The sequence below is a fragment of the Leptopilina heterotoma genome, unplaced genomic scaffold (genome assembly GCF_015476425.1).
Source record: "Leptopilina heterotoma isolate Lh14 unplaced genomic scaffold, ASM1547642v1 Lhet_191, whole genome shotgun sequence".
Classification (NCBI taxonomy): domain Eukaryota; kingdom Metazoa; phylum Arthropoda; class Insecta; order Hymenoptera; family Figitidae; genus Leptopilina; species Leptopilina heterotoma.
In genome coordinates this window covers 1,008,512-1,032,786 of record NW_025110910.1, presented here as the reverse complement: position 1 = coordinate 1,032,786, position 24,275 = coordinate 1,008,512, and the positions used below count along the sequence as shown (strand labels likewise).

Here is a 24,275-nt window from a genome sequence, read left to right as displayed (position 1 = left end):
GTTTATAATTTATTGATTTAAAATTTAGTATAAACTTGAAAAATATAATTTCAACAACTTTAATTTAAACAATTAAAAATTTACATATTTTCAAAAGTAGTTAACGTAAAAATTTTGATTTTCGAATAATTTTGAGATTTTTTTTACTTTTTAATTAGGAGTTAAATTTTTTTCTTTTTTTAAAAGCAAAAATGAAACAAGGAAAGAGAAAGATGGAAATATCAAGTAACGCAACACTATGGTATTTTGGAATTTTCAACTCCCTCACAAGTTGTTATCAAGATTCGTTGGAAGGGGTGCCTCCAAAGTTATTTAAGCAGGTCCATGCTCAATTTTCGAGTAGTTGGTTCGCTGTAACCATCTCCTCCTTATTCTTTTAGAAAACTTAACTTACAACAAAAATGGTAAATATCCAAAAATGAAATTGTGACTTTTCGGTGTTTTATAAAAAAAAGAATTCTTTGCAATCAGAAATTTTTTTCTTTTTTCTTTTTTTGACCCAAAAATTGTTTACAGTGATAGAAATTTAAAATGAGGATCAAAGTTGTGTAAAGTTTCGTTAGAAAATTAAATAATTTTTGTGTACTGTGAAGTTTAAGTGATTAAATTTCTTCGTGTTGGTAAAATTGAAAAATATCGAACGATTAAATTTGGTGTTTGAAAGAGTGAATTTTTTAAAGCAATCAGAATAATAATTTTTTATTTATATTGTTAAACTTTTTACTGAATTTTGAAACAAAATTCGATGGGAAACAGTTTTTCTATATTTTGTATTTTCTATTACTTCCATATGATTTTTTTTACAATTTTTTTTTTTTTTTTGACGAGAAAGAAAATTAAGAGAAAATAAAAAAAATTAAATAATCAAATAATTTGTTTGAAAATCAAAAATTAGTAAAATTTGTTGTTTATTTCAATCATTATTATTAGATGATTTTCAAATAACAATTAAATTTTGGTTTGATAAATATTTTTAACACTTCAAACTTTTTTTATTTATTTTACAAGTTTATTTTGTAATTTTGAAAATATTTTGAAAATATTCCAAAATAAAAGTTTTTTTTTGTTATTAATATTTCGAGTTTGTTATACTAAAATTTTATTATAAAAAAATGACATCTAAACGAAATAACTAAATTTTTTTGCACTCGAAAATATTTATTTATTATATTATAATTAGTATTTCGAAATTTCAACAATTTAAATTTATTACTAAAATTTTAAAAATCATCAAAATTAAAATAAAAGTTTCCAAAACGTAAAAATTCAATTCTTTTCAAAAATGTATTTAAAATTTTTTTCAATAATAATTAATATTGTTAATTATTAATATCAGTATTATTAATTAAAATTATTAATATTATTAATTATTTATTAATTATTAATTATTATTTTCATATTAATTTTTCTTCATCAATTTGAAAAATATATGATTCATAAAAATTATTAATTTTTAATTAATCAGATAAAAATGAAAAAAATATGAATTAAAAAGTTGAAAGTAAACTAAAAATAACTAAAAAAAAGAAATGAAAATAATAAATAGAAGAATTGGAATTTATTAATATTTCCATGAAACTATTGAAATATCTTGTTTGTGGAGCGAGCCAATTACGTAATCATCATATTGGTAACTCGAGAGGTTGAACAGCGTCGGGACGCCCAGTCTATATATGTCTTGGCAAGATCCGGGAAATGCCTTCGGCGATATAGTTTTTCTTGACGCATCAATATTCCTCCCTGATTCTCGTTGAATGACGCGCCGCAACTTTTCTAATTTTCGTTTTCTCCTCTTTCGTTCTCTCTCTCTAAAACAAAAAAAAAAAAAAAAAATAGAAGAGAGAAGAATAATAAATGATTTCTATAATTAGAATTATTTCCAATAAAATAAAAATAGAATTCCAGAGTTTTACTGAAACTAAAAATATTTTTCTGAATCGACTTTAATAAAAATGAATAATTAATAAAAAATAACTGTTAATAAAGTAAATAAATTTAATTATTATTGAAAAATAATTAATGAAAATTAATAAAAGTTAATATTAATAACAATTAATAATAATAAAATTAATAATAATAAAAATTAATAATATTGAAAATTTATAATAATAAAAATTAATAATAATAAAAATTAATAATAATAATATAAAAAATTACCTCCGTATTAAATAGAATTAGAATTCCAAAGACTTTAATTAAAACCAAAAATAATTTTTCATTCGAATTTAAATAATTATAAAATGAATACTGAAATGTAACATATTATACAAAAATGAATGAAAATTATTAAAAAAATGTTGTATTAATAGTTTTAATACGATTTTTAATTATTTATTTTTTATTTTTTAAATAATAAAAAATAAAATAAGAAAGAATAAAAAATTTGATGTTGGAAAAATAAGAGAATTAATTGGATGTTTTTAGTTAGAAATAAAATTTATTAAGATATTTGCGTTTAATTTAGTTTATTATTCATTTTTATCTTGATTTTTGTTCAAAATAAATAAGGAAAGGAAGTTTGAACAATAAATAATAAATTCTTGTTCAGTAGGTAATGTAATTTTTTATTTAGCCAAATTTTTTCGGCGCCGAATAAATAATTAAGTGGTTTTTTAACGCTTAATTGAAAAACTGGCGGAAATTCAACACAAGAAATATTAATTCACTCTAAATTGATTTGACACTTAATAAAAATGATCCTCGTTTTGAATTTATATACTATATACAAAATTAGTTATTTCATTTTGAAAATAAATTTAAAAAAAGATTTTTCAAGAATAATTAAAGAAAGATTTTTATTAATTAATACTTTAATAATTAAATCAAAAATGTCAAGTTTTTTCCAAATTATTTTTTTTTATTTTTTTTCAAATTTTTTTTTTATTTGTTTTTAAATTTTTCTTTTTTAAATAAAAAATAATAACTCAGAAAAAATAAAATTATAATAAACTAAAAGAATAAAAAATTGGTAGTAGGAAAATAATAACTAATTATAAAAAATATTAAATTAGACGTAAAAAAAATAACTAAAAAAATTAGAAATAACAAAATTAAGGTACTTAAAATAAAATAACTAAAGTCGGAAATTTTTCTAAAATTGAACAGGCGGACAAGGAAAAGAAGAAGAAGCCAAAGAAGAAGGAAGATGCGGAACCAGAAGAAATCAAGTCACCAACTGAATCAAATCGTGCGAGCCGAGGCAGTAAACGAGCCAAACGATCTGGTTCAAATGTCTTTAGTATGTTCACCCAAAAGCAAGTGGCCGAATTCAAGGAGGTAATTATTCAAAAATAATTTACAGCACAGAAAAAACGAAACGAAAAAAAAAATTTTTTTAAACAATTTTTAAAAATTATTATTTTTCAATTTTCAATATTAATTTTAATTTAATTTTGAAAATCTAATATCGGATTCGTAATCAGAAATTCTAAGAACCCCATAGTAACAATTTTTATGAGAATTGGTTGAGTTTTTAGAAATTCGGCCGCCATGTTGGATCCGCCATTTTGAATTTTGCAATTCTGACACCAAATACGTTATTTCTTGATTAATTTTGTTTTTTTTGTCTATCTTTCAAAAAATGGCAATTTTTACAAGTTTTTCTTAAAAATAAAGAGAAAGGGGGTAAAAATTCATGATTTTAGGTGTTTTAGGAGATTTTATTAATTTAAGAATAAAAAAGTGAAAAAAATGAAGAAAGGGAGGATTAAAAAAAGGGGACTGAACCCGGATGCTATTAGGATAACATTTATGTAAATTTTACAATATTTAATATAATAAAACTCTAAAATAAAATTTTTCTATGAATTTTTCAGGGATTCTCACTCATGGATCACGATAAAGATGGAATAATAGGAAAAAGCGATTTACGTTTCACTTTCGATCAAGTTGGAAAAATTTCCAGCGAGAAAGAATTGGATGAGATGCTTAGTGAAGCGTCCGGCCCACTAAACTTCACCCAGTTGTTGAATCTCTTTGGAACCAGGATGTCCAGTTCCGGAGGTATGTGTGTCAATATAGAAAGAAAAATATTTCATAAAAACAAAAAAAAAAAAAAAAATCTATTTTTCTATTAAAAAGAAAATTTTTAAATATATTCATGAAAGAATAACATTTAAAAAGTAACACTTATTTTTCTTTCACTTCAGGTGCCGACGACGACGACGTTGTTCTCAAAGCATTCAAAAGCTTTGATAACGGAAATGGAAAAATCGACGGAGACAAGTAAAAAATCTTTTTCCTCTCTAGCATAAACATTTTATACTCTAAACTCTGGAAAAGAAATACAAAGTTTAAAATTATTAAAATTCCATAGTTTTATTTGTCATATTAATTTTATTTTGGAAAACCGAGTTCAAAACTAATAATTAAAATCGAAATTTCGTTTTGATTTTAATTATTAGTTTTAAACTCGGTTTTCGAAAATAAAATTTTTAAATAATTTACTTTTTTCGCAAGTAATAATTAAACATTGTTTTTTTTCAGATTCAGAAAAGCATTAATGACATTTGGAGATAAATTCTCGCAGAAGGAAGTGAATGAGGCTTATGACATGATGTACATAGACGATAAGGGAAGAATCGACACTGAGAGTCTCATTGGCATGATCTTAGGAACTGGAGACGATGAGGAAGAACAATAAACAAAAAAAACACTTCAATTATGTTCGCCATAATTATTTTGTATTTCACTGAAATTATTATTTAATAAATCTTTATAGGTATTAAATTAATCATCAGTTGTCCCGATCATATATATCAATTTTAATTAAATACAAAATAATTACAATACATCTATTCCTTTATTATCATCTCTCGAATGCTTCTTTTCATACTTTAGAGTTTAAGGAATTTATGTACAATTGTTTCATTTTTTTTGATTGAATTCGAAAAAACAAAAAGAATAAATCAAACGTTGTTAAAAATTTATAAAGAATTTTTTTTTTTATCTGAGGGAAGAAAAGGTTTTTAATTTTATTTTTACAAAACATATTTGAATTATAAATTTTTGAATTCTATCCTTTCAAAAGTTTTTAATTTTTCATTAAATAAAATTTTTTATGGAGATTCAATTTTTAAAAAAAATTTTTGATAAACTTCTAAGCAAAAATTCAATTATTTTCATAAATAATAAAACTCATCGAAGAATTTCAATTATTTTTAATACTATTTTCAATTAATTAATCGAAAAATTCAATTATTTTCACAAATCAAGTTTTCCATAAAAATTCAATTATTTAAAATAAAATTTTTATTCTATTTCCTTAAAAATTAATTATTTAAAACAATGTTTACAAAATTCAATTATTTTTAAAAATAAAAAAATTTTTCATTGAAATTCAATTCTTTTTAAAGATTTTAATAACATTTTTCGCAATAATTCAATTATTTTCATAAATAATAAAAATCTCAGGAATTCAATTATTTACGAAAATTTTAATAAAATTCTTCGCAACTATTCAATTATTTTTACAAATAATAAAATTCATTACAAGATTTCAATTAGATTTAAAACAATTTTACAGGAATTGCTCAAAAAAATGAAATTATTCTTAAAAATTTGATTTCAATTCCTTGAAAAAATTAATTATTTAAAAAAATGGTTTTTTTAAAATTCTTTGGAAGAATTGAATTTTTTTCATGAATAATAAAAATTTCTCAGGAATTCAATTATTTTCAAATGTTTTTATAAAATTGTTCGAAGGAAATCAATTATTTTAAATAAAATTTTAATTACATTTTTTTTGAAATAATTCAATTATTTTTTTAGATTTTAATAAAATTCTTTCCAGAAATTCAATTATCTACATGAATAATTCCTCGAAAAAATTCAATTATGCAGATAAATAACAAAATTATTTCTAAAAATTAAATTATTTTCAGGCATTTTGATAAAATTCTTTGCAAAATTCAATTTTTTTTCACAAATAACAATATTCATCAAAAAAATTCAATTATTTTTAAAAGTAATAAATTTCTTCTTGGAAATTCAATTATTTAAAAAAAATTATAATAAAATCGTTCGTAAGAATTCAATTATTGTGAACATTTTAATTGAATTCTTTATAACATTTCCAAATAGAATTCAATTATTTAAAAATTTTTTTGTAAAAATCTACGTAAGAATTCAATTCTTTTTATGAATAATAAAAATTTCTCAGGAATTCAATTATTTAAATTAGAATTTGCATAAAATTCGACGAAAGAAATCAATTACTTAAATTTTTTTATAAAATTCTTCTCAAGAATGAAATTATTTGTAAAAATATTTCAATTCTTTGATGAATAATAAAATTCGTTGCAGGAATTCAATTTATTATTATTATTATTATTATTATTTAATTTTTATTATTATTTTTATACTAACATATTATTATTAATATTGGTAAGTTATTTATGGGAAAATACGATATCTTTCATAACATAATTTTAGCTCCAATATTTGCCAAGTATTTCACAGTTCAAGAATCATTTACTTAGGAAGGAAAGTTTGCGACGAGAAGTAGTAGAAGTGTTGAAGATAATATTTGGTCAGACTTCAGTAGGTAAGTTGAGTTTTCGTCAGACGCGACCGTAAGATCCCGCTGTCTGGCGGTAGTGGCAGTTACTACTTGAACAGCATTTTCCCTTTTCTTCTACCACAAGTGGTAATAGCTATATATTCACCTACAGAATAAATGTACTACGAAAAAAAATCATACATATAAATATTTTATACTGTAAAATTACAAAAACCCTTCACTTTATTTTTTTTCATTAGTATATTAATATTTTTATTAGAAACGAACTTTTTTAAAAATAAACAATTTTTACAAATATTTCAAGATTGTGAAAGAAAGGAAAAGAATTAAACAAGGAAAAAAACATTTTTTTTAGAAATAATTTTTAAGACATTTTTTGATTTTGTATTTTGGTTTAAAAACTACGTCAATATTGCTGTGATTAGTCTCCAATTGACGCTAGAATTATATACATAAAACGTATTGTAACGAATATGGAGATCTAGATTTTGTTAAAAAATATGGTGTTTAGCGATATTTCAAGAAAATCATCCTGCTATGGCGGTTTAAAAAAATATATGACGCTAATGTGCGTTTTATCCAAAGTAAGATCTCTCGTCAGGGGGTAGAGACAAATGGCTAAATTGCTCGCAGTGTGAGTCACGCGATGTAAATTCATATAGATTGGCAAATTGTAGGGATTTGTGCATGACTTCTTTGGCTCGATGAACACACAAAATGGCGCGTCATTTAAACTTCAAAGACTGTGATTTGCGATTTACATCGCATTTACATCGGATGCCAAGTAAACACTGTGTATTGAATTTTCTTTTTTAAAAAAATATAATAATTTACTTTTTTCTTCTAACTTTTTAAAATATAAACTCACCAACCCCCCTTAATTTTAATTTATGGGTAAAATTTAAAATTGTCTTTTAAATTCAAGAAAATTTTTTTTAATTTTACCTTAATTTTAAAAAATTTAACGGACCCTATGGGCAGGGCTCAAACTCGATAACTCCGAGTCTTCGAACCCTATATTGCCTTCTTTTGACTTTAAAAAAATATAGGTTAAAATATAGATTAAAATTGACCAAAACTTCTACGTAATGTAAGGGCCCCTATAAAGAAGGGGGGATGACCCCAAAGGCAAATTTATAGTTTATAAATATAGAAAAAAAAATTCTCTTTATTTTTGAAATTTAAGAATAAGAAAAAGATTTATTTACTGTCACTTATTCAAAACCCATCCTATCTTTTTATATAAAGAATAAGGATAATGCAATACCTTTTTTTGTATATGATGAACGCAAAATGATACGTAATCGGCAATAAACAAGAATAGAAATCACATTTTTCGAAAGTTCACTTTTTTATCAGACACCCTGAGAATTGGATTGGGAATATTGAGACAGAGATGATTTATTAAAATGGTATTCGGAGAGAGAAAGAAGAGAGATTTTTCGTTGTCCCTTTTCTCAATGCTCTTATATATATTAAGGGTATAGTCGCGTGGAAAGACGGATTTGCTGGGTTAGCAATCCTGAAAAATTCTTTTCTCAGGTCATGTATATAAGGGATTCAACGAGCAAGACCGCATAGTATTTTGGCAATCGAGACACGTGCTCCGACAAACCACATTCCTTCACGCATAAAAAGTACCATTGTTCTCGCACCCCCCCTCTCTTCCCCCCAACCTCAGGCAATCTTAAAGAGGAATATACGTTTCCATTAGTATGGAGTTGTGCTTTTTCTCTCATTCACGTTCCTAATACAATTTGTTGATTTCATTAGCTAACCTTTTACCTTTTTAACTTATGACTGTGTCCTTATATACTAACACTGCGAGTTAGTAATTATTATTATTTCTGTTAGGAACATTAAAATTATAAAAATGTACAACTTGGTTTATTATCTAATTGATTTTAATTATTTATAATTAATAATTAATAGTATATTGGTATTTATTAATATTAAAAAAACGGTCTGACGACGATTGACTTGTACTACTGAAATTTTGGAATTTGTAGAAATCACACATATTGTTTTTTTTTAATAAATTATTAGTGAATTATTTTCTCCTTTATGGTTTATATTATTTTAAAAGGAGAAAGCTCGGTGAAACAAGCGACCCGCCGGCCGCCAGCCATCAGAAGAATCCATAGGCGCCGATACACATACCCTAGTAGAAATTTGTCGTGGCATGACTAGATTTATTCAAGTTACTGTACAGTTTTAGTCATGGAAGTTTAATCTAGCTTAACTGGCGAATTACTAGACAGCTACTGCATAACACTGTTAAAGAAAATATAAAGTTGAACTTGATTATTACTGCATAGAAGTCCTGTACAGTTATTTTCATGGCACTGTCGAGGCGTTCCGAGAAATGATGTTCCAAAGTTTGTCGTGGCGTTAGCGCTACCGCCAGTTTCAGTAACTAAACAGTTGTGTATTGACATTTTCGAAATATTTTCTATAAAATAAATCTTTTGGTTTTACAGTTTATAGTTTTTATAATTTTAATTTTGTTCTTTTATTTTACTGTTGACAACTAAATAACAAATTTTTTAAATTATTTAATATTAAAATTTTGATTTAATAATAAAAATTTCTTTTCAATCAAAATTTATTTTTAATGAAAATTCCTTTAGAAAAAAAAAATTTTTTTAAAATTCGCTTCAATTAATTGAGTTAATTAAAATAACTAATTTTTTAAATTCAGAAGACAATTTCTTTTCAAGATTATATACTCTTATTATATGTATAAATATTAATTTAACAAACCTGTTACATACAAAAAGTTAGAATTGGTCCAATAAAGTGAGGTTATGTTTTACATTGATGAATTGACGTTGACATATGTATAGCTCTCCGATCTGAATAACAGAACTGTCTATAATTAATGACAGTAGACAGTAACAATTTATTACTAATTCCTTACGGAAAAAATAGACATAATTCTAGTTACACCCGCGAATTATTTCTTTCAGTGTATACTCTGATGTATTTATGGAAAATGTCTACACAACACTGTTCAGTTGCTGGACTGACGGTAGCGCTAACGCCACGACAAACTTTGAAACATAATTTCACGGAACGCCTAGACAGTACCATGAGAATAACTGGACAGACAGAACTTCTATACAGTAATAATCAATAAGTTCAACTTTAGAGTGTTATGCAGTAGCTGTCCAGTAATTCGCCAGTTGAGCTAGAAAAGATGAAAAAGGGAACTGCTTTACCTGCCGGTAGAGTATGGTTCTTATTTTTCCGGAATCGTCCATCGACTAGAACGGCCGTGATGCGTAAAGCGTGCGTTTAGGTATTTCGTCCCAGTGTGACCCGAGTTCGCTCCCCGAAACCGCTAGATATTTTTCGTTTGAACTGAATTAATTCTTCATATTAGGGTTTACTTATAAGTTTGTAGTGTGATAAAATAATAATATTTATTTCAGTGTTGTGCTTAATTAAAGGAAAAAGTGAATGTTGTTTAATGTAAAAAAATGACATGTGTTCAAGAATCAGTAATTTTTATTTTTTTTTTAATTATGTAGTTATTTAAAAATAATTTTACAGATAATTTATTATAAATCATTTATTATACGGAACAATAGATACACCAACAGTAAAAATATAGTTTCGTAAAATTTTAATTTATTTAATTTGTTGACAAAAAAATTTAACGTTATATTTTCAAATTTGTACGTGTTTAATACGTAACGTCAATATAAAGAAAGTTTTGACATTTCCAAGTGAATTATTTTGTATAGTTTTTCTACAGGACTGATGATCAGAAACTGTAAAATTTGACTGGACAATAACTTGAAGAAATTAGCGTGACATCACTTTATAGTTTTTAGCCAGTTTAACTGTAAAGTGCCTCGAAATTTTCCAGTGGAACTGTCCAGTGCCCTTAAAGATACTATGACAAATTTCTACTAGGGATAGTAGCGCGGTGGCCCTATACGGTTCAATCAACGCAAAAACAACGTACGCTAGCCACTACAGTTTATAGAAAAAATTACAATAGTCACATTTTAAACAGCAATAATCTCCCTTTAATTTGTGACCAAGAAATAAAAATTTAGTCTAAAATTGTTCGAGTTATGAATTTTTTTCGATTTTGTTTTCCAATTTATTATGAATTACGAATACAAATTAAAACAAAAAATTAAACAAGGACTGTAGAAAATTGCAACCTCCACGCGGCACACTCTGGGGTAATGAATTTATTCATCAGCTAATCGCACACTGAGAAAACTGGAGTATTGGACTAAACATCTGGAGGGACAAATCGTTGATATTTGAAAGTTAGCTATTGGATAACAATCTAAATGTTCAAATACACCATTGACAGATATTCGTGCCATTTCTCTTGGAGGGAAAATGAGTTTATAACAGAGGGACAAATTAACCATCTTGAGAAATCCCTTCCTTATCCGACGCGAAATGAATAAATATGGCAACCTAACCCCTAAATTAAATACATAAAATGTCAGAAAAATAATTTCGCGCGCATCAGATCGTACACATTTTCTGCGCAACTTTTAACCCTCAGATATAATGGGAGAGAATATACAAGTAGATTTCCATTATCAATTCAAAACTTATTTTAGAAGGACTATTTAACTCTCTTCATAAGCAAAGGAAACATACACTTTTTGAACCTCTGAATTTGACTCTCCAGTTTTCTCAGTGCAGGGATAAAAACAACTTATGCAAACTAAAATCAATATAAAAACTTTAAAAAAAGTAATAAAAAAATTCAAAAATCAAATAGTTTTCTAACAATTTTTTTTTAATACAAAATAAAAAAGGATTATCGCCTTTTAAAATAAAACAATTGCAAATTATTATTTTATTAAATTTTTGATAGCCAGCGTCCCCACCCGCCCGTATCAGAAAAACGAAAATGGAAAAAAAAGTTCAAAAAAAATTCATAACTCGATCAATTTTCGACCAAATTCTTGTTTCTTGGTCGCAAATTAAAGAGGGATTAATGCTTCTTGTGACTGGACCAACAAGAATATGATTAAAAAATTTTTGATAGCCAGCGTCCCCACCCGCCCGTATCAGAAAAACGAAAATGGAAAAAAAAGTTCAAAAAAAATTCATAACTCGATCAATTTTCGACCAAATTCTTGTTTCTTGGTCGCAAATTAAAGAGGGATTAATGCTTCTTGTCACTGGACCATTGGGAATATGATTAAAAAATTTTTGATAGCCAGCGTCCCCACCCGCCCGTATCAGAAAAACGAAAATGGAAAAAAAAGTTCAAAAAAAATTCATAACTCGATCAATTTTCGACCAAATTCATGTTTCTTGGTCGCAAATTAAAGAGGGATTAATGCTTCTTGTCACTGGACCATTGGGAATATGATTAAAAAATTTTTGATAGCCAGCGTCCCCACCCGCCCGTATCAGAAAAACGAAAATGGAAAAAAAAGTTCAAAAAAAATTCATAACTCGATCAATTTTCGACCAAATTCATGTTTCTTGGTCGCAAATTAAAGAGGGATTAATGCTTCTTGTCATTGGACCATTAGGAATATAATTAAAAAATTTTTGATAGCCAGCGTCCCCACCCGCCCGTATCAGAAAAACGAAAATGGAAAAAAAGTTAAAAAAAAATTCATAACTCGATCAATTTTCGACCAAATTCATGTTTCTTGGTCGCAAATTAAAGAGGGATTAATGCTTCTTGTCACTGGACCATTGGGAATATGATTAAAAAATTTTTGATAGCCAGCGTCCACACCCGCCCGTATCAGAAAAACGAAAATGGAAAAAAAAGTTCAAAAAAAATTCATAACTCGATCAATTTTCGACCAAATTCTTGTTCCTTGGTCGCAAATTTAAGAGGGATTAATGCTTCTTGTCATTGGACCAACAAGAATATGATTAAAAAATTTTTGATAGCCAGCGTCCCCACCCGCCCGTATCAGAAAAACGAAAATGGAAAAAAAAGTTCAAAAAAAATTCATAACTCGATCAATTTTCGACCAAATTCTTGTTTCTTGGTCGCAAATTAAAGAGGGATTAATGCTTCTTGTCACTGGACCATTAGGAATATGATTAAAAAATTTTTGATAGCCAGCGTCCCCACCCGCCCGTATCAGAAAAACGAAAATGGAAAAAAAAGTTCAAAAAAAATTCATAACTCGATCAATTTTCGACCAAATTCATGTTTCTTGGTCGCAAATTAAAGAGGGATTAATGCTTCTTGTCGAGTTGCTCGCAGGCATTCATAGAGTAAAGACGTGTTGACAAACCGCTCCGTACTCAGTGAATCATAATACAAAATATTAAACCTCTAACTTTCTTTAATGTAGAAACTGAATTAATTCTAAATAAAAATGACATCAAATGATGATTTAAAAGAACTATTACTTAAAATACAAAGTGATACATCTAATTTAAACAAAAAAGTGGATACTATAGAAAGTGATGTAAAGGGGTTAAGATCAGAAAATGCTAAATTAACTAAAGACCTTATGGCTTATAAATTAAAACATAGTGAATTAACAAGAAACAATAAATTGTTATCGGATAAAGTGATGACCTGTGAATCGAAGATCGACTATCTTTTAAACAGAGAAAAAGCAAATAATCTAATTTTGTTTAAAGTGAAAGACAGTGCAAAGGAAAATGCGAATCTCCTTAACACTGTGAAGTTAATCTTTGACAAGGCTGAAGTGAATATCCAGGAAAGTGAGATAACCAATGTGAAAAGATTAGGAAACCAAGAAGGATCAAGACCTATCCTTGTGTCATTCAAAGATAAAAGTGTCAAAACAGCCATTTTCCAGAAGGCGGAAAATTTTCGAAATCAAAATGTCAGCTTCGCTAACGATATGACGAAAGAACTTCGCGAAAAACGGAAAATGGAACACAACAATCTTAGAGAGGCCATGGCTCTCTTGGAACGCCAAGGAAAAAAGGCAATCATTAAAGGATCCAAAATTATAATGGAGAACGTCACGTACGACATGATAGCCATTCAAAATTATTTGTCTTCGAATCAACAAAATCTCGTGGATGACTTAGGATCTAATTGGGAGAGTGATGACTCTTCAGTCTCAGCTGCAACTTCAAACAGTCGTAAAAGGAAGGGAAAACCCCCCGGATCCAAATCATCCTTGATTAGCAAAATCGTTAAGAAGACCAAAAGTTCAAATGGGGACAAATCGATTAAAGATTACTACACTGAGAATCCCCTCTCACAAAACAAGACTCAAAACATTCTGGAATAGCGTGAGATCAAAAAGCAACCCACCAAACTTTTATTCTGGAACGCCAGGGGCTTACACAATTTTCCGGATTTGACACCTGTAATCAACAATGCAGACATCTTTTGCTTGAGTGAAACCTGGTGTATGAATGACCCGACAACAACAATAGTGAATCACCTTGGTGACGTCACCGTAATCTTCAGCAAAGCAATCAAGACCGCAACGAGGGGAAGAGCGAGGGGAGGACTCCTCATGGGCTTCAACAGGCGTAAATATAAGCACGAAATAATATATATATCCAATGAATGTATTTTTGTAAAATTAATTACTTGCGACCTTGAATTTATTCTAGGCTCTGTATATATTCCCCCAAACAATGATATCGTTTCCTTTCTATTGAATTTCGATGATTTACTAATTAATATAACAAATAAATTTCCAAATTTACCTTTTTTTATAGGGGGGGATTTTAATTCGCGGATTTCAAATTTAAATCAATTGAACGACCATATAATACCGAATAACTTACAAATAAATAAAAAGAGAATAAACTTAGATAAAAAATTAGATACTAGAGGGATAAAATTGGTCGCATCAATGGAAGGTAATGGTTTCGTTGTTTTGAATGGAAGAACGATGAGTGACAGCCCCTCGAATTTCACTTTTGTAAATGCACTTGGTAAATCTACGATAGATTTGGTCTGGACAAATTTTCTGGGTTTGGACATGGTGACCGACCTTGAGGTCCTCGCTGTTTGTACAAATTCTGATCATTTTCCGGTTATAATAAAATTAACTAAAGACTCAGGAGAAAACAAAAATACGATTGAAAACACAAATTTTAAATGGAAAAAGGACCGCATTCTCGATTATAAACAATTAATGAGTGAGCCCCCAAGAAATTTTATAGAATCCACAGACGTTAACATTATGGAAAGAAATCTTATTAATCATATTTATGAAACTGCAACAACCTTAAGAATGAAATTAAAAAAAAATGCAAAAAAAAATTATTCTAAATTATGGTTTGATAAAGATTGTGTAAAATGTAAAAAAGAGTTGAATGATTTATTGAAAACTTGTAAAAACAATAACTTCGAAATAGCAGCATTGGTGGCAGGGTATGTGGAAAAAAAAAAGAATATAAAAATTTACAGAGAATTAAAAAAGAATCATATAAAAAATCAATATTAAACAAAATAACACTTGCTAGAGACTCCTCCACTTTCTGGAAATTAATAAATAATTTTAGATATCGTGCCTTCCCGGGGGACGCGATCGATTTGGACACCTGGCACAATTATCTCCAATCAACTTTACCGAAGAGACTGGGCACATACCCAGAGACCCCAATCTGTAGTAATCCGCGACTTAATGCAGAAATAACTTACTTGGAAGTTAAGTGGAGTCTAAAAAGGTGCAGGGATGGTAAGTCCCCGGGTCCGGATGGAATCCCTTACGAATTTTTAAAAAACCTCCCAAATCCCTGTATTAATTATTTAGTTCGCTTATTTAATAATATAATGAAAAGTGAAGTCCTACCTAACGCGTGGGGAGACACTTTCCTAAAAATGATACACAAAAAGGGAGATAAAACGGATCCGGCGAATTATCGCCCAATAGCGCTGATGAACTCCATTTTAAAAGTATTCATGCAAATACTTGCGGAACGATTAGGAGGATGGCTAGAAGAGGGTGTCCTCTTGCCAGAGTGGCAGGCGGGATTCAGAAAAAATAGAAGTTGTCTGGATAATATATTTACACTCAATGCATTAATACAGTCCCGCCTGTCCCTCGACAGAGGAAGACTTTTCGTTCTTTTCGTAGACTTCCGGGGTGCCTTCCCCTCAGTGAACCACAACCTACTCTGGGAAAAATTATATAAAATCGGAACCGGTAGTAAATTTATTAACATATTAAAAAATCTGTACACTAAAGCGAATATAGCAGTAAAAAACCTAGGAGGTATATCAAAGAAAACGAGTGTAACTCAAGGGGTTTTACAGGGGGAGGTCTTGAGCCCATTACTTTTTGCGACTTTTATTGCTGACCTAGAACAGTTTTTAAGGGAAGAGGGAATTAGAGGGGTTTCAATAAATCATTTAATCGAAATTACTTTAATTGCATATGCAGATGACATTGCAATCGTGGCGGACTCCAGTTCAAATATGAAAAAAATTTTAAAAAGTCTTAAAAAATACTGTGATAAAAACTTTCTAGAAATAAATATAAAAAAGACTCAAATTGTTATATTCAAAAAAGGAGGTCACGCGCACAATCACAAATATGGTCGATTTTTATATGATGATAAACGGGAAATTGAGGTAGTCTCTAACTACGAATACCTGGGCGTACTTTTTTCGAATTCCGCAACCTTCATAAACGCCACCAACTCTGCTATTAGTAAGGCAAACCTGGCGGTGGGAACGACGGTATCGCTAATTAATAGATTAAATTTAAAAGTCTGGGAACCAGTAAATAAACTCTGTACAAGCTTGGTTACAAGTACATTATTTTACGCAATACAAGTTTGGGGTTTAAGATACTTAGAGGAACTCGAAAAGATACAAAATTCATTTTATAAGAGATTACTACTCATACCAATTAATACTCCGGGTTACGCGTTGAGACATGAACTGGGATTATCTAAATTGTCTCTCGCTATTTTTAAATTAACCTTAAATATGATTGAAAGAATTCTTTTAATGAGCGATGACCGTTACCCAAAAATCTGCCTGCTACGCTTGAAAAATATAAGTCAAAAAAAAAAAAACTTAGGAAAATTCAACTGGTATGAACAGGTGGGACGATGGTTTAAACTTATAGGTGAGGAACTCGAATGGCAATCTCTCACGATAGAGAAGCTGCAATCGAAAAAGAATATGTGGATAGAAAAGTATGAGCATGTACTATTTATGGAGGATATGAACAGAATTGTCAAGTCTGAATCGCTGCGAATCCTGCCACAACTAACCCTGTATAAAGGTCCACAAAAATATTTACAACTAAATATGTCTATAGATTATATAAAATTATTAGCACAAATTCGTCTTTTAAATAAATATCGCTTAAAAATATCAGTTAACAAAAAAACATATGGGTTGGAAGTGTCGGGATTTTGCGGGGAATGTGGAGCAGAAACTGAAGATATGTTTTATCACATAGTAATGAAATGCCCACATTACTCAGAAGAGAGAATTAAATATATAAGTCCTTCATCTATTGAAGATAAAATAAGGGATGCTTTTTTAAATATTTTAGAATCTCCGCAACTTATTATTGTAAAAAACTTATGCACTTTCATGACAATAGTTTTAGAAAAAAGAAATAAAACAATTATGTAATTTAAATAAAATACAACCTGCGACAACCTCTTTGTATTGGCTAATAAGCCATAGAACAAATAAACGTATTATTATGCTTCTTGTCACTGGACCATTGGGAATATGATTAAAAAATTTTTGATAGCCAGCGTCTACACCCGCCCGTATCAGAAAAACGAAAATGGAAAAAAAAGTTCAAAAAAAATTCATAACTCGATCAATTTTCGACCAAATTCTTGTTTCTTGGTCGCAAATTAAAGAGGGATTAATGCTTCTTGTCATTGGATCAACAAGAATATGATTAAAAAATTTTTGATAGCCAGCGTCCCCACCCGCCCGTATCAGAAAAACGAAAATGGAAAAAAAAGTTCAAAAAAAATTCATAACTCGATCAATTTTCGACCAAATTCTTGTTTCTTGGTCGCAAATTAAAGAGGGATTAATGCTTCTTGTCATTGGATCAACAAGAATATGATTAAAAAATTTTTGATAGCCAGCGTCCCCACCCGCCCGTATCAGAAAAACGAAAATGGAAAAAAAAGTTCAAAAAAAATTCATAACTCGATCAATTTTCGACCAAATTCATGTTTCTTGGTCGCAAATTAAAGAGGGATTAATGCTTCTTGTCACTGGACCATTGGGAATATGATTAAAAAATTTTTGATAGCCAGCGTCCCCACCCGCCCGTATCAGAAAAACGAAAATGGAAAAAAAAGTTGTAAAAAAATTCATAACTCGATCAATTTTTGACCAAATTCATGTTTCTTGGTCGCAAATTAAAGAGGGATTAATGCTTCTTGTCACTGGACCATTGGGAATATGATTAAAAAATTTTTGATAGCCAGCGTCCACACCCGCCCATATCAGAAAAACGAAAATGGAAAAAAAAGTTCAAAAAAAATTCATAACTCGATCAATTTTCGACCAAATTCTTGTTTCTTGGTCGCAAATTAAAGAGAAATTAATGCTTCTTGTCACTGGACCATTGGGAATATGATTAAAAAATTTTTGATAGCCAGCGTCCACACCCGCCCGTATCAGAAAAACGAAAATGGAAAAAAAAGTTAAAAAAAAATTCATAACTCGATCAATTTTCGACCAAATTCATGTTTCTTGGTCGCAAATTAAAGAGGGATTAATGCTTCTTGTCATTGGATCAACAAGAATATCATAAAAAAATTTTTGATAGCCAGCGTCCCCACCCGCCCGTATCAGAAAAACGAAAATGGAAAAAAAAGTTCAAAAAAAATTCATAACTCGATCAATTTTCGACCAAATTCATGTTTCTTGGTCGCAAATTAAAGAGGGATTAATGCTTCTTGTCACTGGACTATTGGGAATATGATTAAAAAATTTTTGATAGCCAGCGTCCCCACCCGCCCGTATCAGAAAAACGAAAATGGAAAAAAAAGTTCAAAAAAAATTCATAACTCGATCAATTTTCGACCAAATTCTTGTTTCTTGGTCGCAAATTAAAGAGGGATTAATGCTTCTTGTCATTGGATCAACAAGAATATGATTAAAAAGTTTTTGATAGCCAGCGTCCCCACCCGCCCGTATCAGAAAAACGAAAATGGAAAAAAAAGTTCAAAAAAAATTCATAACTCGATCAATTTTCGACCAAATTCATGTTTCTTGGTCGCAAATTAAAGAGGGATTAATGCTTCTTGTCACTGGACCATTGGGAATATGATTAAAAAATTTTTGATATCCAGCGTCCCCACCCGCCCGTATCAGAAAAACGAAAATGGAAAAAAAAGTTCAAAAAAAATTCATAACTCGATCAATTTTCGACCAAATTCATGTTTCTTGGTCGCAAATCAAAGAGGGATTAATGCTTCTTGTCACTAGACCATTGGGAATATAATTAAAAAAATTTTGATAGCCAGCGTCCCCACCCGCCCGTATCAGAAAAACGAAAATGGAAAAAAAAGTTCAAAAAAAATTCATAACTCGATCAATTTTCGACCAAATTCACGTTTCTTGGTCGCAAATTAAAGAGGGATTAATGCTTTTTGTTACTGGACCATTGGGAATATGATTAAAAAAATTTTGATAGCCAGCGTCCCCACCCGCCCGTATCAGAAAAACGAAAATGGAAAAAAAAGTTCAAAAAAAATTCATAACTCGATCAATTTTCGACCAAATTCTTGTTTCTTGGTCGCAAATTAAAGAGAAATTAATGCTTCTTGTCACTGGACCATTGGGAATATGATTAAAAAATTTTTGATAGCCAGCGTCCACACCCGCCCGTATCAGAAAAACGAAAATGGAAAAAAAAGTTCAAAAAAAATTCATAACTCGATCAATTTTCGACCAAATTCTTGTTTCTTGGTCGCAAATTAAAGAGAAATTAATGCTTCTTGTCACTGGTCCATTGGGAATATGTTTAAAAATTTTTTGATAGCCAGCGTCCCCACCCGCCCGTATCAGAAAAACGAAAATGGAAAAAAAAGTTCAAAAAAAATTCATAACTCGATCAATTTTCGACCAAATTCATGTTTCTTGGTCGCAAATTAAAGAGGGATTAATGCTTTTTGTTACTGGACCATTGGGAATATGATTAAAAAAATTTTGATAGCCAGCGTCCCCACCCGCCCGTATCAGAAAAACGAAAATGGAAAAAAAAGTTCAAAAAAAATTCATAACTCGATCAATTTTCGACCAAATTCTTGTTTCTTGGTTGCAAATTAAAGAGAAATTAATGCTTTTTGTCACTGGACCATTGGGAATATGATTAAAAAATTTTTGATAGCCAGCGTCCACACCCGCCCGTATCAGAAAAACGAAAATGGAAAAAAAAGTTCAAAAAAAATTCATAACTCGATCAATTTTCGACCAAATTCTTGTTTCTTGGTCGCAAATTAAAGAGGGATTAATGCTTCTTGTCATTGGATCAACAAGAATATCATAAAAAAATTTTTGATAGCCAGCGTCCCCACCCGCCCGTATCAGAAAAACGAAAATGGAAAAAAAAGTTCAAAAAAAATTCATAACTCGATCAATTTTCGACCAAATTCATGTTTCTTGGTCGCAAATTAAAGAGGGATTAATGCTTCTTGTCACTGGACCATTGGGAATATGATTAAAAAATTTTTGATAGCCAGCGTCCCCACCCGCCCGTATCAGAAAAACGAAAATGGAAAAAAAAGTTCAAAAAAAATTCATAACTCGATCAATTTTCGACCAAATTCATGTTTCTTGGTCGCAAATTAAAGAGGGATTAATGCTTTTTGTTACTGGACCATTAGGAATATGATTAAAAAAATTTTGATAGCCAGCGTCCCCACCCGCCCGTATCAGAAAAACGAAAATGGAAAAAAAAGTTAAAAAAAAATTCATAACTCGATCAATTTTCGACCAAATTCATGTTTCTTGGTCGCAAATTAAAGAGGGATTAATGCTTCTTGTCATTGGATCAACAAGAATATCATAAAAAAATTTTTGATAGCCAGCGTCCCCACCCGCCCGTATCAGAAAAACGAAAATGGAAAAAAAAGTTCAAAAAAAATTCATAACTCGATCAATTTTCGACCAAATTCATGTTTCTTGGTCGCAAATTAAAGAGGGATTAATGCTTCTTGTCACTGGACCATTGGGAATATGATTAAAAAATTTTTGATAGCCAGCGTCCCCACCCGCCCGTATCAGAAAAACAAAAATGGAAAAAAAAGTTCAAAAAAAATTCATAACTCGATCAATTTTCGACCAAATTCTTGTTTCTTGGTCGCAAATTAAAGAGGGATTAATGCTTCTTGTCATTGGATCAACAAGAATATGATTAAAAAGTTTTTGATAGCCAGCGTCCCCACCCGCCCGTATCAGAAAAACGAAAATGGAAAAAAAAGTTCAAAAAAAATTCATAACTCGATCAATTTTCGACCAAATTCATGTTTCTTGGTCGCAAATTAAAGAGGGATTAATGCTTCTTGTCACTGGACCATTGGGAATATGATTAAAAAATTTTTGATATCCAGCGTCCCCACCCGCCCGTATCAGAAAAACGAAAATGGAAAAAAAAGTTCAAAAAAAATTCATAACTCGATCAATTTTCGACCAAATTCATGTTTCTTGGTCGCAAATCAAAGAGGGATTAATGCTTCTTGTCACTAGACCATTGGGAATATAATTAAAAAAATTTTGATAGCCAGCGTCCCCACCCGCCCGTATCAGAAAAACGAAAATGGAAAAAAAAGTTCAAAAAAAATTCATAACTCGATCAATTTTCGACCAAATTCACGTTTCTTGGTCGCAAATTAAAGAGGGATTAATGCTTTTTGTTACTGGACCATTGGGAATATGATTAAAAAAATTTTGATAGCCAGCGTCCCCACCCGCCCGTATCAGAAAAACGAAAATGGAAAAAAAAGTTCAAAAAAAATTCATAACTCGATCAATTTTCGACCAAATTCTTGTTTCTTGGTCGCAAATTAAAGAAGGATTAATGCTTCTTGTCACTGGACCATTGGGAATATGATTAAAAAAATTTTGATAGCCAGCGTCCCCACCCGCCCGTATCAGAAAAACGAAAATGGAAAAAAAAGTTCAAAAAAAATTCATAACTCGATCAATTTTCGACCAAATTCTTGTTTCTTGGTCGCAAATTAAAGAGAAATTAATGCTTCTTGTCACTGGACCATTGGGAATATGATTAAAAAATTTTTGATAGCCAGCGTCCACACCCGCCCGTATCAGAAAAACGAAAATGGAAAAAAAAGTTCAAAAAAAATTCATAACTCGATCAATTTTCGACCAAATTCTTGTTTCTTGGTCGCAAATTAAAGAGGGATTAATGCTTCTTGTCATTGGATCAACAAGAATATGATTAAAAAGTTTTTGATAGCCAGCGTCCCCACCCGCCCGTATCAGAAAAACGAAAATGGAAAAAAAAGTTCAAAAAAAATTCATAACTCGATCAATTTTCGACCAAATTCATGTTTCTTGGTCGCAAATTAAAGAGGGATTAATGCTTCTTGTCACTGGACCATTGGGAATATGATTAAAAAATTTTTGATATCCAGCGTCCCCACCCGCCCGTATCAGAAAAACGAAAATGGAAAAAAAAGTTCAAAAAAAATTCATAACTCGATCAATTTTCGACCAAATTCATGTTTCTTGGTCGCAAATCAAAGAGGGATTAATGCTTCTTGTCACTAGACCATTGGGAATATAATTAAAAAAATTTTGATAGCCAGCGTCCCCACCCGCCCGTATCAGAAAAACGAAAATGGAAAAAAAAGTTCAAAAAAAATTCATAACTCGATCAATTTTCGACCAAATTCACGTTTCTTGGTCGCAAATTAAAGAGGGATTAATGCTTTTTGTTACTGGACCATTGGGAATATGATTAAAAAAATTTTGATAGCCAGCGTCCCCACCCGCCCGTATCAGAAAAACGAAAATGGAAAAAAAAGTTCAAAAAAAATTCATAACTCGATCAATTTTCGACCAAATTCTTGTTTCTTGGTCGCAAATTAAAGAAGGATTAATGCTTCTTGTCACTGGACCATTGGGAATATGATTAAAAAAATTTTGATAGCCAGCGTCCCCACCCGCCCGTATCAGAAAAACGAAAATGGAAAAAAAAGTTCAAAAAAAATTCATAACTCGATCAATTTTCGACCAAATTCTTGTTTCTTGGTCGCAAATTAAAGAGAAATTAATGCTTCTTGTCACTGGACCATTGGGAATATGATTAAAAAATTTTTGATAGCCAGCGTCCACACCCGCCCGTATCAGAAAAACGAAAATGGAAAAAAAAGTTCAAAAAAAATTCATAACTCGATCAATTTTCGACCAAATTCTTGTTTCTTGGTCGCAAATTAAAGAGAAATTAATGCTTCTTGTCACTGGTCCATTGGGAATATGTTTAAAAAATTTTTGATAGCCAGCGTCCACACCCGCCCGTATCAGAAAAACGAAAATGGAAAAAAAAGTTCAAAAAAAATTCATAACTCGATCAATTTTCGACCAAATTCTTGTTTCTTGGTGGCAAATTAAAGAGGGATTAATGCTTCTTGTCACTGGATCATTGGGAATATGATTAAAAAATTTTTGATAGCCAGCGTCCCCACCCGCCCGTATCAGAAAAACGAAAATGGAAAAAAAAGTTCAAAAAAAATTCATAACTCGATCAATTTTCGACCAAATTTTTATTTCTTGGTCACAAATTAAAGGGAGATTATTGCTGTTTAAAATGTGACTATTGCATTTTTTCTATAAACTGGAATAGCTAGCGTACGTTGTTTTTGCGTTGATTAAACCGTATAGGGCCACCGCGCTACTATGTGTGTCGGCGCCTTTGGATTTTTCTGATGGCTGTCGGCCGGCGGGTCGCTAGGTTCACCGAGCCAAAGGAGAAATTAAATAGTCTGACTGACATTGACTTGTACTACTTAGACTTTAAAAAGCAAAAAATGCACTACTGTAATTATTTTTCAAAAAAAAAATATAAAATTTTATGTTCTATTCCGCGTCACCCAAGAGGTTGAACATCAGACGCGCTTTTGTATGGTTTCCCCATTACACACAGTTCTTTCAATTACAAAATTTATAGCAAAACACGTTTACAATTTTAACGCATTTGAATTTGTAAATTGGGCTAATGTGTCATAGGCCTAATCCACTCCTCCCTTCAAACGAGAGAAAAGTTTTTATTTCAATCAAGAATAATTTCTTTGAATCAAATAAAAGTAAACATTTGTCTTAGTAATTCAATATTTATGTTTATAAAATAAATATTGAAAACTTTGATGAAATATGTTTTTTCTCAGATTGAACACAATAAAAGCAAAGTCTTTAAAATTCAATTGAGTTTGAATCTATGATGTAAATAATTACAAATTCACACTAACAGATTATTTGCAGATTTTTAGTATTATTAAATTTATATAATTACAAATTCTAAGTTTTTTCGAGTTCGAAAAATAAAACTTTTTTTGAGACTTTGTTTTTAATGTGGAGCACAATTTATTTGCGACAATATTAATAACATTGACAGAAATATATTGTGTTCCGAAGGACCGCTGAAAAAAATATAATAATTTATATGTATTGAATAATAATTTTCAGGAATTACTGGATAATCATATATTTATTTGAATAATTCGTCACTCACGACGTTTCGATATCAACGTTGATATCGTCTTCAGCTGAAAAACATCGTCGTGAGTGATAAATTATTCAAATAAATATATGAGTATCCAGCAATTACTCAAAATT

General features: G+C 29.9%; 1 protein-coding gene across 1 annotated transcript; it reads left to right on the top strand.

Annotated features, from left to right (window-relative positions):
- The first annotated feature begins 254 nt into the window (after positions 1 to 254).
- LOC122500908 (myosin regulatory light chain 2-like) lies at positions 255 to 4,790 on the top strand. Its single transcript, XM_043610067.1, has 5 exons — positions 255 to 404; positions 3,106 to 3,276; positions 3,816 to 4,002; positions 4,149 to 4,224; positions 4,486 to 4,790. Exons 1-5 carry the CDS (start codon positions 402 to 404, stop codon positions 4,640 to 4,642), a joined length of 594 nt encoding a protein of 197 aa, XP_043466002.1. The 5' UTR covers positions 255 to 401; the 3' UTR covers positions 4,643 to 4,790.
- The last annotated feature ends 19,485 nt before the right edge of the window (positions 4,791 to 24,275 follow it).